This window comes from Marmota flaviventris, chromosome 7 (genome assembly GCF_047511675.1).
Source record: "Marmota flaviventris isolate mMarFla1 chromosome 7, mMarFla1.hap1, whole genome shotgun sequence".
NCBI classification, from domain to species: domain Eukaryota; kingdom Metazoa; phylum Chordata; class Mammalia; order Rodentia; family Sciuridae; genus Marmota; species Marmota flaviventris.
The window spans coordinates 84900639-84914482 of NC_092504.1; the positions used below are offsets into that span (position 1 = coordinate 84900639).

General features: G+C 36.8%; 1 protein-coding gene across 13 annotated transcripts in view; it reads right to left on the minus strand.

The window, feature by feature from the left end:
• Ank2 (ankyrin 2) overlaps positions 1-13844 on the minus strand; it is a 652896-nt gene that overhangs the window by 185692 nt on the left and 453360 nt on the right. For all 13 annotated transcript variants that reach the window (XM_071614451.1, XM_071614452.1, XM_071614454.1 and 10 more), the window contains exon 2: positions 11050-11151. In XM_071614451.1, coding sequence (XP_071470552.1) covers positions 11050-11151 — 102 coding nt within the window. The remainder of the gene's footprint in view (positions 1-11049; positions 11152-13844) is intronic.

A 13844-nucleotide genomic window follows, 5' to 3' on the forward strand; every position in this document is an offset into this window, starting at 1 on the left:
ATCATGGGTATTATTACTTCCCATTGCATAAATATATACTATGACACTCAGTGATTTAAGGGGCTGGCCCTGCGTGCAAAGATCATTCATTTACCAAACCTTATATGGATACCTATTATTATTCTTTCCAACAGTATACTCTTTTCTACTACACAAGACTGAGGTCAAGTTTATAAATTCTACTTTATAATTTTTTTTGAGTTGGTTCATGTCAGTCAGTGCTAGACTCTGTCCCCACCAGTTTAATTTTAACCATACTTATATTAGTATATATATTTTTCTTCTTAAGTCCTTCAATCTTCCTGTGCTCCAAGTCCCCAGTGTGTGGGACTTGCATTACTTCCTGCAAATTGATAAATTTTTAACTCTGGATGCAAATGGTTAGTAAGAACATATTTCCTTCATAGACAAAAAACTCACCAAAAATAGAGTTGTTAAAAGGGGCTTCACGGACTATCATTAGTCTGGTTCCAAACAAGTTACTCTAAGGGAAACTTGAATAATCTTAAGAAAGTTCTGGCTATTCTGTTAGATGAAATATTCTCAACTCCCTGAAAACTTGTTTCTTTCTTTCCCTACTTCTCCTTTCTGCGCCCCCTGGGCACTCTTACTGTCTTCCTTTGTTCTTCAAAGGAAGTAGTATACTATAAGCCTCTTTTCCAATGGCAGAAACACCATTCCTCACCCCAGCAATGATTTTGCACATCCACTAAGAGGCAGGGTTTCATTTTAGACTACCCACTGTCCACTCCACACTGCAAAAAGACCTTTCTTATTTTACTGATGTCAATTGTGTGCATATGTGTAAGCACACCCTTATGCTCCAAGGTGTGTCCTTATTTATAAGCTCTTGATCACCTGCATTTTAGACACTTTCATCCCACCCTAAGACCTTTTATTTCTGATGGAGAAGGCCAAAAAGGAACAGAGTATGGAATTAAAAACAATTGCCTATTTTAATTTATGCGCGCACACACACACACACACACACATATACATGTGTGTGTATATGTGTTTTCATTAACAACTAGGTAGCTCCTGACCATGCTCCCTTCAAACTGAAAGCATTCCTTAATGCAGAATTGCCAAATTCAGTTATATACATGTATTTCATTAATTTCTTGGAATGAGATCCCTCAATTTGAAGAAGTACCATTTGAAAACAAGATCTCCTTTTTCTTTTCTGTTACTTTCTCCAAGAGAGAAAGGCCTTGGAAACACTGGAGATGATAGAATCTGGGGACTCATTAAAATTGCACACACATACAGAGAGAAGCAGAGGGAGTGAGAAATTCAGGGGGCAGAGAGGGATAGATAGTGGATAGGAAATGACTGGAAACTTCTCTTTTATTTGTTTGTTGTTGTTGTTTTGAGACATGGTCTCACTAAATTGTCACAACTAGGTTAGACTCAAAACTCCTGCCTCAACCTCCTTTGCAGCTGGGATTACAAGAGTATCCCACCACACCCAGCCCAGGAAACTTCTATACAGGGAAGAGACTGTTTAGAATAAACGGCCAGCTGAAGAAAGAAAATTCTAAAATATGAATGGGCAAAATCTCAGCCACTGCAGAAGGTCTGGATGATTTCCAATGACATGAAGAAAATAACCAAGGAGAAGATGACTAAGCAGAAATGGCAGCTTGATCTCATCTCACACATCTCTTGCCTCTGGTTGTAGTTCACATCTAAAGAGTTATACTGAATACTCATGTACATTAAGATCTTCCCTCTATTGACCTCCATCAGTAGAAGTCAAGGTGGGACTCCAGAACTCTTCAGGCTCCTGGGTAGACTCTCTACCTCTTTCTCCAGACAGTCCCTATACCATTCCCATTACTATCTGCTTGGGCCTGTTTGGGCTAAAGTTATCACACTTGCTATCCGTATCTGACCCAGTCAACTGAACGCTCATCCCTCCAAATACTGAGTACCCCTTTTCTGACTGTCTCTTACTACTTCCTGAAACGTTTACACTAAGCCCTTTGGAACTCGTGAGCATGGTTATTAGTAACATCTCTCTTGTTAAATCTGTTCTCTGAACATTGCTTTTAACCGTTTTTGCTCTAATTGAATCTGAAGGAACTGCTTCTCTAAAGTTCTCTCAAGTGATAGATATGTATACACCCTTTCATCTTTCTATGCATCTGGAATAGAGCTGGAGCTGTATTTGTGCTCCCTACTCTTCACTGCTCTACATACTATTCCTCCTCCTCTTTCATAAACCTCCAGTTGTCCTCAGTGTGTAACCTCCAGCTCCCATTCCTCGTCCCTTGAAGATTTTAGTTTCCAGTTTACGTCCATGTTCTTGACATATACATACATGAATTCTCCAGACACTCAGGTTCCTGCATTTCTCTCTAGCCAAAGGAGTTTTCCTTTTTTCTACCTCATCCACTTGCATGGCCATACTCTAGACTTTTTTGTTTCCAATAATTATAACCTTCCTCCAGGTTCTCAATTCTAAGCATCTAAACCTCTGATCACCACTTCCTCTCTTGCCAACCTATTCAGCCAACTCCAGTAATCCTTGCACCCGATTCCTAGAATCCATTACTTTTTCAGCATATCCACATTTCTCCACATTCAGTATAAAATTTTATGTATGCTTTATAATCATTGCATACATTTCCTTCTATGCATCCTCAATTCTTCTGTATTTTTCTAGCTTTACCATAAATTGTTGGCTAACCCACATTCTGATTGTCTATAACTGATTATATATGTGATATGTTTATATGTGTGTGTGTGTGTGTGTGTGTGTGTATATATATATATATATATATATATATATATATATATATATATATAAAATCTCAGACCGAAATGTGACTATGGAAGTACACACACACATCCTACCTGGACTCCCTTTAATTCCTGATCATGGGCCTCAGGCAGGCCCTTTACGCTGCCTGGGAATTACCCTGCTACCATTAATCACTCTTCCACTATTCTAGATTTTTATTTCACACATTCTGTCTTCTCAACCTCTGTCACTTCCTCTCCCATCTTCCCTCCTAGCTGATGATCTTGACTCATACTTCACTGAAAAAATAGAAGCAGTTAAAAGAGAACTTTCACCCCACACCCAACTCCCAGAACCACACACCACACTTCCTGATCCTTTACTCACATAGCCTTTCTTTCCCTAAATTAGAAATTTCTAGCAATGGTCAAACTCTCCCTTTCTTGTGCCCTGGCCCTATTGTCCTCACCATCCACTCAAGGATACCAGCCAGTAAGTCTCCCTTCTCTCTTTCTTGAGTCATTGATTTTCTTTCCCTGTTGATGCTTTTCCCATCAATGAAATGAAAATGCTATCACTTCTTTTATATTGTAGAAAAAAAATAAGTCCTCTCTTAATTCCACTTCCCCTTCCAGCTACCTTCCTTATTCTCTCTCTGTCTTTATAGAAAGAGTCCTTAAAGCAGTATTTTGTCTGTGCACTGTCCATTGAATGAGCCTCAATCCAGAGTTCAACTCACCACTCCACTGAGATTGCTTTAATCAAATAACGAGTGACCACCACAGCCTAAAGCTATCATTCAGTTCCTCAATAGCATTTTAATAGCTGATCATTTCATCCACCTGAAAATAATTTTTTTTTTTCATTTGGCTTCCAAGATAGCCACATTCTCCAGGTTTTCTTTCTCCTACATCTCTGGACACCCTTCCCCATTCTCATTTCTGGCTCCTCATCCTCCTGACCTCTAAAACTTGGAATGCAGTGAGGCTCAGCCCCTGAGTCTCTTCTGTTTCTCATAGACACTCACCTGGCACAATGGTTTTGAGTACAATCTGTGTACTCTGAGTGCACCAAAACTTTTATCTCTAACTAAAACCTCTCTTCTAGACCTCAGACTCATTATCCAATTGCCTACTTGGAGATCACACAGACAAATCAAACACTGTGTTCAAAACGGACCTCCCAATTATTCCTTTAAACCTTGACACACAGTCTTCTGCACCACAGTTCATGAAATCTTAACCCCAACTGTCATCACCACATCCTCTTTTGCTCTCATCCTTCATAAATCCATCAGAAAAATCAGTTTTCCCTTTAAAGTGCACCCAGAATCCAACCACTTCTTACCATCTCTCCTGCCTTTCGCCCTGTGTAAAACACTTCATCTCTCGCCTAAAGGATTATAATAGCATTCCCTGCTTCTGCCCTTGCTCCAGTTCAGCCTGAGTGTTACTATTAAAACAAGTCAGTTTGTGTCACTTTGCTAAAAACTGTCTAATCATATCTTTTCTTTTCTTTTTTTAGTTTTTTTAGTTGTTGATAGACCTTCATTTTATTTATTTAAGTGCAGTGCTGAGAATCAAGCCCAGGGCCTCACACGCTGCAAGTGCACTACTGCTGAGCCCCATCCCCAGCTCTTCTAATCACTTTTTATTCAGAATTAAAGCCAAAGCTCTTAAAATAGGCTACCAAGTCTTACATGACTCAATGCTGCTTTCTGTCCTCCCCAGTCTCCTCCAACTCCAGGCAGCCTGGCCTCCTTGGTCCTTAAATATGCCACCCTGCTCCTTCTATGGGGTTCTCTCGTCTGTCTTCTAAAGTGTACTCCCCCAAAATAGTGTCTCCCATACTTAGCTCCTTTGAGGCTTTGTCTGATCATCCTATCTACGATGACACAGCTCCCCTAATACTCTCTCCTTCCTTCCTACTGTATTTTTCTCCATTTCTTCATATCATTTATTGCCTTTCCTCATTTCATATATATATATATAGATATAGATATAGATAGATATATAGATATATAGATATAGATCTTGTGTGTGTGTGTGTGTGTGTGTGTGTATACGTACCAGGGATTGAACCCAAGGTGCTTAACCACTAAACCACATCCCTAGCACTTTTTATATATTTTATTTAAAGACAGGGTCTCGCTCAGATGCCTAGGGCCTCACTAAATTGCTGAGGCTGGCTTTGAACTCGTGATCCTCCTGTCTCAGCCTCCCCAGCTGCTGGGATTACAGGCATGTGCCACAGCACCTAGCCTCTTTTCACATATCTTACCTTTTCCCTTAGTACTTTTCTCTCTCAAGCCGTAGACCATGAGCTACATGAGAGCAAGGTTTTTGCCTAAATCTATACGGCTCCATTCCCAGTACTAAGACACTGCTTGCTACAGAAGAAGCATACAATATATATTTAGATAAATAGATGCGGGCTGGGGATGTGGCTCAACCGGTAACGCGCTCGCCTGGCATGTACGGGATTCTGGGTTCAATCCTCAGCACCACATAAAGAATACAAATAAAGATGTTGTGTCCACCAAAAACCGAAAAATAAATATTAAAAAATTCTCTCTCTCTCTTTTACTAAATAAATAAATAATAGATGCACAAATATTATTCCTAGGATCAGATTGGTTGAAAAGAATGCATAATTATAGTATCTGAAATGTGTTAGGGAGAGTTGCGTGGCTGCCTGGGAATTATGGTCCATGCCTTTGGGTGTAGAGAGTGTTCAAGAGAAATCCCAGAATATAAAGTGTTCTGGTCTAATCTGAACCACCACAGAGTAATTTAGAAGATAGCCAAAGAAATAATTTGCATGAAGCAGTTTTAAATAAAAGGAGAGTCACATTTCAAAGATCTTCATAAATCTGTGTAATTGCAAATATGATCAAAACTTTTTAGAGCTATGGACAAGTAGTTAATCAAATGTCTCACTGACCTCATTTTACATCGAATAAATATTAATATTGAAATTCAAAATCTAAGAACTGAAAATATTAGGCAAGCATTAATCAATCTTAATCTGAATCAGCACTACACAGTATACTGCAAGTTCCAGCATGAATGTACCAAAGAAGATCACAGGATAGTACATAATGCAAAAACAAAAGGGCACACAAAGCCAGAACAAACCAAACACCCTTTGCTTTTTCTAAACAAAGGGCCAATAATAAACATATGGGTAGTTAGCTATGTAAATTATGTATATATCTGTGCCTGATTTAATTGGTTAGAATACTGAATATAGTTCATTTTGTGGTCTAATAATTCCATAAATTCAATTCTCTCTCTCTCTCTCTCTCTCTCTCTCTCTCTCTCTCTCTCTCTCCATCTCTTTTATCTTAGTCTCAGGTTAATAAAATTGGTTTTGTCATTTTTTTTAGAGAGGTTCAAACCAGATGGATCCAAATTGTATTTGTGAACAAAAAAGTTTAGTTTCAGAAAAAACATTTCAGTTTAATGTAACCCAGATAAACAGTAACCATTATTAAACTACTATTAAACATAATCTTTCCTATTTGATGAAACTGGCTATGGTAATACCATTTAATGTTCTGTCATGCCTGTGAGGATCTGTACTATTTTTGCTAAAGCTTAGGTTGAAAATCCATATCAAGAGATTATATTATGGTAATATGGATTGTCATTTTCACTAGTATTTACTGAGTACTTGTTCTGCTAGGCACTTTGCAAACAGTTCATTTAATCATCAACACAATCCCATGACTTCAGTGTTGCTATGGTCATTACAGTTGAGAATACTCAGGTCTGGAGAAGTTGACTGCCCAGGATCTCTTAGCTGGAGAGTGCAGAAAATGAGAATTTGGATTCCACCACCCATATTTTAACAAGACTTCCAAAAATGTGTTATGGTCTGAGTCATAGTATGTGAGCATATGCTAAAGTCATTGTTGAATTTATCCCTTTGTTATTTTAGGAACAAGAGGCCTAGTATTTTAGGAACATTAGTATTGTCTTAAAAATGGTACATTTACTTCATTTTCTGTTTTTGAGAAAGGAAACATAAGCTTCAACTGATGATTTTTGTACCTTTACAACTTAGTGGTAAAAGATCAAGACCAAACCCCAGGACATTTTAAGAAGTATTAATCATTAGTTGGTGTCATATTTGGATTATAGCCAATAAATGCTAAGTGATAGCACTTCATTTTAAAATCTCTAGAGTGAAACTGATAAATTTCATAGATGATAAAAGTATCTGAAACTTCCAGAGATTTTATTGACTTTTAAACCATCAATAAATTTTTATGAAAATGTTAGACAGTCTATTTTTAATGCTATGATGTTAATCTTGTTTGTAACAGTCTTAGATCATGTGTAATTACTAAATAGATAAAATATTTATAAGTTACATAAATTAAGTAAAAGCTAAGATTTACTCTTTTCTGAAAGTAGAACAAGGTAAATAAATTACGAGTCTAATCTTATAAATAAAAGGTAACAAATATGTTTGTAGTCATTAGTAAAAAGAAAAATGAAAACCTGCAGATTTTGGGAGATACTGTGCCAAATTTATGAATTATTTCCATGTCCTTCAAGTTATTACAAGCCACATGATAATTTTGGATTAAATTTCAAAGTTCTCATGGTAGTTATAAGACAAATTTTATAACAAAAAAAATTCTGATTCGAATTCAGTTTAAAAAAAATCTTAGCATGCCAACACATGTGATATTTTTGGAAAGCTAGTACAGCCCAGATTGTCTTTCATTGAGAAATACAACAGGGTACAGAAAGTTCTGGTTTGTATGTTACATATCATAATGCTCCTTAGAAACTCAGGCTTAGAAGCAAAATAGAGGATACATTTTCATTGAATATTACACATAATTAGAAATAGCAATACTTTCTCTCTTTTGCCCTCCTGAGTACTTGGAAATTATTTTGTTCTACATTTTACTGGAGTTTTAGGAGAAATCCTGGTGGTGGTGCTCTTTGACTCACAAGTTTTTTAAACTACCTTTTATATTAACCTAAGGAGAATAAAGATCTTATATATTAATAATGGTAGATTATTAGTAAGTTTGAGCTTCAAGATAAAGCACACTGCCACTGTATAATTCAAAGGACAGTATCAGACATCTCCTCAAAGAGATAACCTGAAATAGATAAACCAGGACGTGAGAAACAGATGTCTGTGACTCTGAGAGTAATCACTTAACCATCTGTGGGCTCAATTTCTGCATTTGTAAACTTGTGCTAACCCTTAACTCATACCTTTATTTTCTCAGCTGATGGATAAAATATCATATGAAAAGCCCCAGCACGAAACTTGATACAAAATAGTTAATTATTTAATATTATTCACTTTATGTCCCAAATCTGTTTAATTAATACACATTCCTGAATAGTAATAATAAAGACCCAACACCAGACCTATAGACTATACCTAGTAAATTCAGGTGATTAGAAAAATCAATCTCATAGTTTGTATAGAGGTTTTGATTTTTCTGATTCTTAGTGAATCATACACAGAAATTGCAAATAGAATGCATACACCTTAGAAAGTCCTTTACCATCTGGGTACAGTGGTGCACATCTGTAATCACAACAACTCAGGAGGCTGAGGCAAGAGGATCACAAGTTTGAGGACAGCCTCAGCAACTCAGCAAGGACCTAAGCAACTTAGTGAGATCCTGTCTCAAAATAAAAAAATAAAAATAAAAAGGAGGGGCTGGGGATGCGGCTCTGGGGTAAAACACCTCTGGGTTCAACCCCCAGTACAAAACAAAAACAAAAACAAAAAAATATCTTTTACCATTTCACAATTTAACTTGCATTGCAACCAGGGATGTAACCATTGTGTATATTGTTATTCCACTTTCTGAATTGAAATGACTTTGTGAGACTCCAATTTGAGCCTGTGGGATATAAATTTTGCAAGGATTTTATAATATCATGTTGAGTTCTCAGAATAATAAAAGTTCTTGTTTACAGTGACATGTTAGTGGATTGGCGGCCACTACAAAAGAAAAAAAAATGGCCTATTAGCAACACCTTGAGCTACCTTAAAAAGTTAGGTTGATCTATAAATTTGATAAAAGTAAGTATTTACTACCAAAAGAGTATTGTTTCCTAAAATAACCTAAAACCTTTCGCAAAATTAACACGTTTGTTATATTTGAAGGTGAAGTAAACAGTTTGAAATGAGGTTAGCTTCATTTATCTTGGGTTCCCTTTTTTGGCATTATTTATAAAACTTTTCCCCTAAATGAGCTAATAGTTTCATGGTCCACTCTCCAGCTTATTTCAAATTTAGAAAATTGATATCAAAATTTGAGAAGTATATTTAATCTACTTAAAGAAACCTAGGGTAACATTTCAAGATTAGACAATATTTCATTTTCAACCTCTTAGGTTGATAATGATCTCTTAAGGTGATTTTATAGCGTGAGTACATATACCCATATGGGAGTTTGGATGTTCTTTCTCTCTTAAGGCAACTAGTATATTTTAAGGTCAAATTATTTGAGATTTTATTTGACCTACAAGTTTTAAAACTAAACTGTTACTATTTCATGATGTGAGTATAAGACACAAATCTGGGTCAGAGAAAAAGGATTTTTAATTCATAGCAATAGCAGCTGCTTAGCATCAGCACTGGTTTATACCAGTTCCCTATGCCCTTCTTCCACCAAAACTAACTTGGTGGACACAAAGGACCAATGATGGGTGCCTGTGCATGACAGCAGTGATCTTGGGGGATTCAGACAGCCTGCTTTGTGTCTAGAGGGAGGTGTTGCTAATCCCTCAGTTCCTCACTGCAGGCATCACCCTGAGAAATGGCCCAGATGAAACCCAGGCCCATGCCTTTTATTCTTGTTATCTCCAAGAATATCTGCAGGAATTCTCAGGGCCACAGCAGGATGCCTTTCTCAAGGGCAAATAGCTCTCAACTTTTTTTCATGAAAAGAGACACACTCTCCTAAAGGATGAAAAGTATTGCTATCAGTGACAATGTTTTCCATGCCAGTGATTCTCAGGAGGTGCAAGAGATGTTCTGTACCCTTTGTAAAATTAGCCTCCAGATGAGATGACCTTGATACAGCCACCTCACTATTCTGGGCATTTGTAGCAAGTTTGGGGAAAAGGGAAGTGCCATAATCATATTTTCATTTTAGAAAGATCACTCAAGACAGTATAGAGAACTGTCCAGAATGGATAAGACAGAGCTAATTAAGGAGGCTATGATGACCATGTTGGTAAGTGACCATGAGGTGAGGAGCATCAATGTGAGTTTGGACATAGAAGAAAACCTCCCTGGCTGCAGGAGGGGAGATGAGGGATGAGGAGCAGTTGGGTTGGAACTGACCTATTAGAGGATAAACTAGAGGGTAGGAAATTGGGAGAATAAGTCTGGGGATAAGAAAAGACCAAGTTAAGCTTTTGAAATGTCACATTGGAGAGATTTAATAAATTTGGTGGCTTATAAATTAAATATAACTAGGCTGAATATATACTGGGATATAGAAATAAGCATTCTATAGATGATTTAGAATCAAATAATGGAATTTACCTCCTATTAACATAAAATTGGCCAGGATTCTTTACTTCTCAGTTAGATCTCTGTCAAACACACACACACAAAAAAAAAAAAAAAAAAATTTTTTTTTGAGCAAAATGTAGAGAACACCAGGGTCCTCTAGATAATTTATGGTATAAAAGTCGTACTCCAAAATGGCACGAAATATTAATATTATTGAAAGCAAATAATATAAAAGTATATACTCTAAAGTATTTGTTCAATAGATGTGATGAATGAACAATTCAAATACTTCATTTAAACCAACACAGTAGTTTCAATTCTTCTCATTCTAACCCACATTTTCAAATTAACTCAGGTAAAAAGGAAGAAAAATTTTGATTTTATCCTTTTATTTCTCTACCTCAAATTTTTCACCACCAGTTACTCCTGACTAAAATGCACATTTAACAGAAAAGGAAAGAATTCAGATCTAGATTACTAGAGGATGATAAATGAGGAGTAAAACGTTTTTGGTTCATTTTTCAACTTAGGGTGGTCCAGATCATTTTATAGGGAAAATGATATTCAATTGTTATTTTTGATCTGTCTACTTTGCCAACAATATTAACTCTAGAAACAAACATCGGATGCTTGAAAAGTTAGTAAGAGTCAAAAATGGGGTTGCATAAGACCAAGTCCTTGGTACCAGGAAATTCAATGAAAACAAAAAATAGCCCTGGGCTCTGAGTCTAACTCTGGAGGGCTGCTTTTGCATTGCCCTGATGCTGTCCAGAGCCACCACCACCTCTTACCTGGTTGCAGGTATTAATGTCAATACCCCCCTTCAGATACTCCACGACTTTGTCCAGGTTGCCTGCTCTGGCAGCACGCAGGAAGCTTGCATTGCTGTCAGACTGTGGGTAGAAGAAAAGACCTCTGTGAGTGATGGATAAAGAGAAAACATCCCATTAAGAAAGGGAAGAATGTTTATACTGCAAGTCAAAAAAAATTAATACTAACTTTAAAACATTGAATATCATTCACAGTAGAAGGTAACAACTTCACAATATTTCTAGATGTTGTTTAAGAATATAAAAGTCATTGGGAAATATGTTCTGCTATATTAAAGAGTATAAAAGGACATTAAAATGAAAATTATTATTGCTTTATTCCAAATCTTCAGCCACATTTAAAAATGAATTTATACTGTTCCAAAAACCACTATTACCGTTTATTTTAGTGTCAGGATTTGGATGACTTTATATTAAGCCTAGTGTCGAGTCAAAAAGAATCAGAGAAAATAAAAAAAAGGAGAACCTGGGTTTCTTTCTGTCTGTCTTTTTCTACTGTCAGTTTTCAGATGGGTCTGCCAAAGAACTGAGTATAGGTCACTGAAGAGTCATCAGTCCTCATTATCAGAGAATAATAGAAAGCTCCAAGGGTGCTTTGAAGGAAGGGGATAGCATTCCTTGGCAGGTGTGGACTGGGCTGATGCAAATTATATGATTCCTGTGATTTTGGAAAAACATGACTAAATTCAAACCAGCTGACATAATACCATCTCTTGGTAAAGACAATCGCTCTGGATGGAGACTGCTTTTTTTTTTTTTTTTAAAGTTTTTCATCTTCCCACACTCTTGAAAATCTGATACTGGGAGAATCAGCTGAATTCTCCTGAAAAGTCCTGAGAAGAGTTGTTCCAGGGACAGAGCTACAATCCCCTCAGCTTGATTAAAAAGCCCAACTTTTAACTTTTAACCTTTAACATAATACTGATGATAAATTTTTGCTAGGGTCCGGGCCACTTGCATAACTACTATAATATTTCTTGTGATATAATGTCACACTAAAGAGAAAATGGTAGCATGAAGAGGAATCTAATTTACACATTTGGAAGTGAGATGAGGTTTTGATGACTTTTACTGCATTCTCCTCCCTGGGGTACCCTGTCTCCCTCTGTGGAAGCCCGTGCTTTGCAAGGACTCTCAGCACACTCTGTCAGAACTATTTATTTATGATTTGTGGTGATGTACAAGATAGATAAATGGAAGTATTTTCTCTGGGAGTTTCAAATATGGAATTACTTGCATACTGCTAAAATGATTTACACATGGGAAGATTGAAAGGCCCTAGGACTAATAACCTCACATTTAACCCAAACACCACAATGGCTTGTAGGCTTACAAATCAGAGATATTTATTAAGAGTTGAAAGATGTGACGGAAATCTACACATCCAGAGTTCATGCTCTGATTCTTTAGAAATGTATCATGGTATGATTAATACTAAAAAGTGTTCTTCTCCCTCCCCACTTCCCTGCGACACCTCACGCTTCATCCTTCCTGAAAGCTGTGCCCCTGGCAGAGTGCCCTAAGTAGATCTGCAATGCTGCAGTGACTGAATTGTGACTCATCATAAAATGTGTAATCTATGAAATTATTTTGCTGTTTGCAGCAAATGCTAAATTCCAGGAGGTTTCTTGCCATAGGCCTTACAAGTGAAAGGGCTATGTTACACCAACAACTCACGAAAAAATCTTATCTTTTCACTATAAAACAATACAAATAAAATAATACTATATCACAGGTATAAAATATGAACGTATTATTCCTGTATGAACAGGTTTATTTCCAAAACAAATCTATGTGCAACATATTAAAGGTTGTTCCTAGAAAAGACTTCCAATTTGTACACAAATAATTATAGGTACCACTTATTGAGTGTTAATTGTGGGCCTAGAATAAAGAAGTCATATGCATTAAATTATCAATACTCACAGTAATATTAAGAAGAAAGAACTAATACTATGTTCATTTATTAAGTGAGGAGAGAGGTTTGGAATGTTTCCAGTATCACTCAGATTGACTCAGTGGAAGATTTAAGATTTAATTCATGCTCATCAGACTGGGAGCTAGAAATCTATCTGCTATTCTATCTCCGCTCTTCCAAAGTATCAAAGCAGATGTTACCATGGATTCCTGACTTATGAGCAATAAGTGTTTCATTTGGGTTGACCACACTACACCCTTTGTCTACATATTCATTCTGTAAATCACAGCACTAGCTACATAGAATGCCTCAGGTAGAGAAAGAATTCTAAGCTGCCATCTCTACCTTCAAATCTATTGGCCATCTACGTGCAACTAGAAAAATCTAGTTGACTGGGATAAACTATCTTGAAACTTATTCATTTGGGAATGAGGAAAGAAATGAAAAAGTAGCCACCATATGAAAAAGACATTTCTCTCTTTCTCACACTCTCTCTCCACATGCCTAACATACCCAACCTTAGCATAAGAGCAGGTTGCTCTAGTATTCCTACAAAAAAGAAAGTTATAATCAAATAGAGGGAAAGACTAACCCCAGAGGGATGAAGAGACACCTAGAGACACCACTGCAAATCCCTAGAGGGGGCCACAGGGTCTGCAGGGGCTGCAGGCATCATAGAGCAGCACCCAATACACACACCCTCTTTGAACCTTCCTAGGGATAGGGTAGATATGTAGGACTGCTTTTGCTGATACATAGTAACTAGACGTTTTTTAAAACTGTTTTTCTCTTTTCTGAATCAAATATTTATAATGTGAATGCAAGTCAAATAGTTACA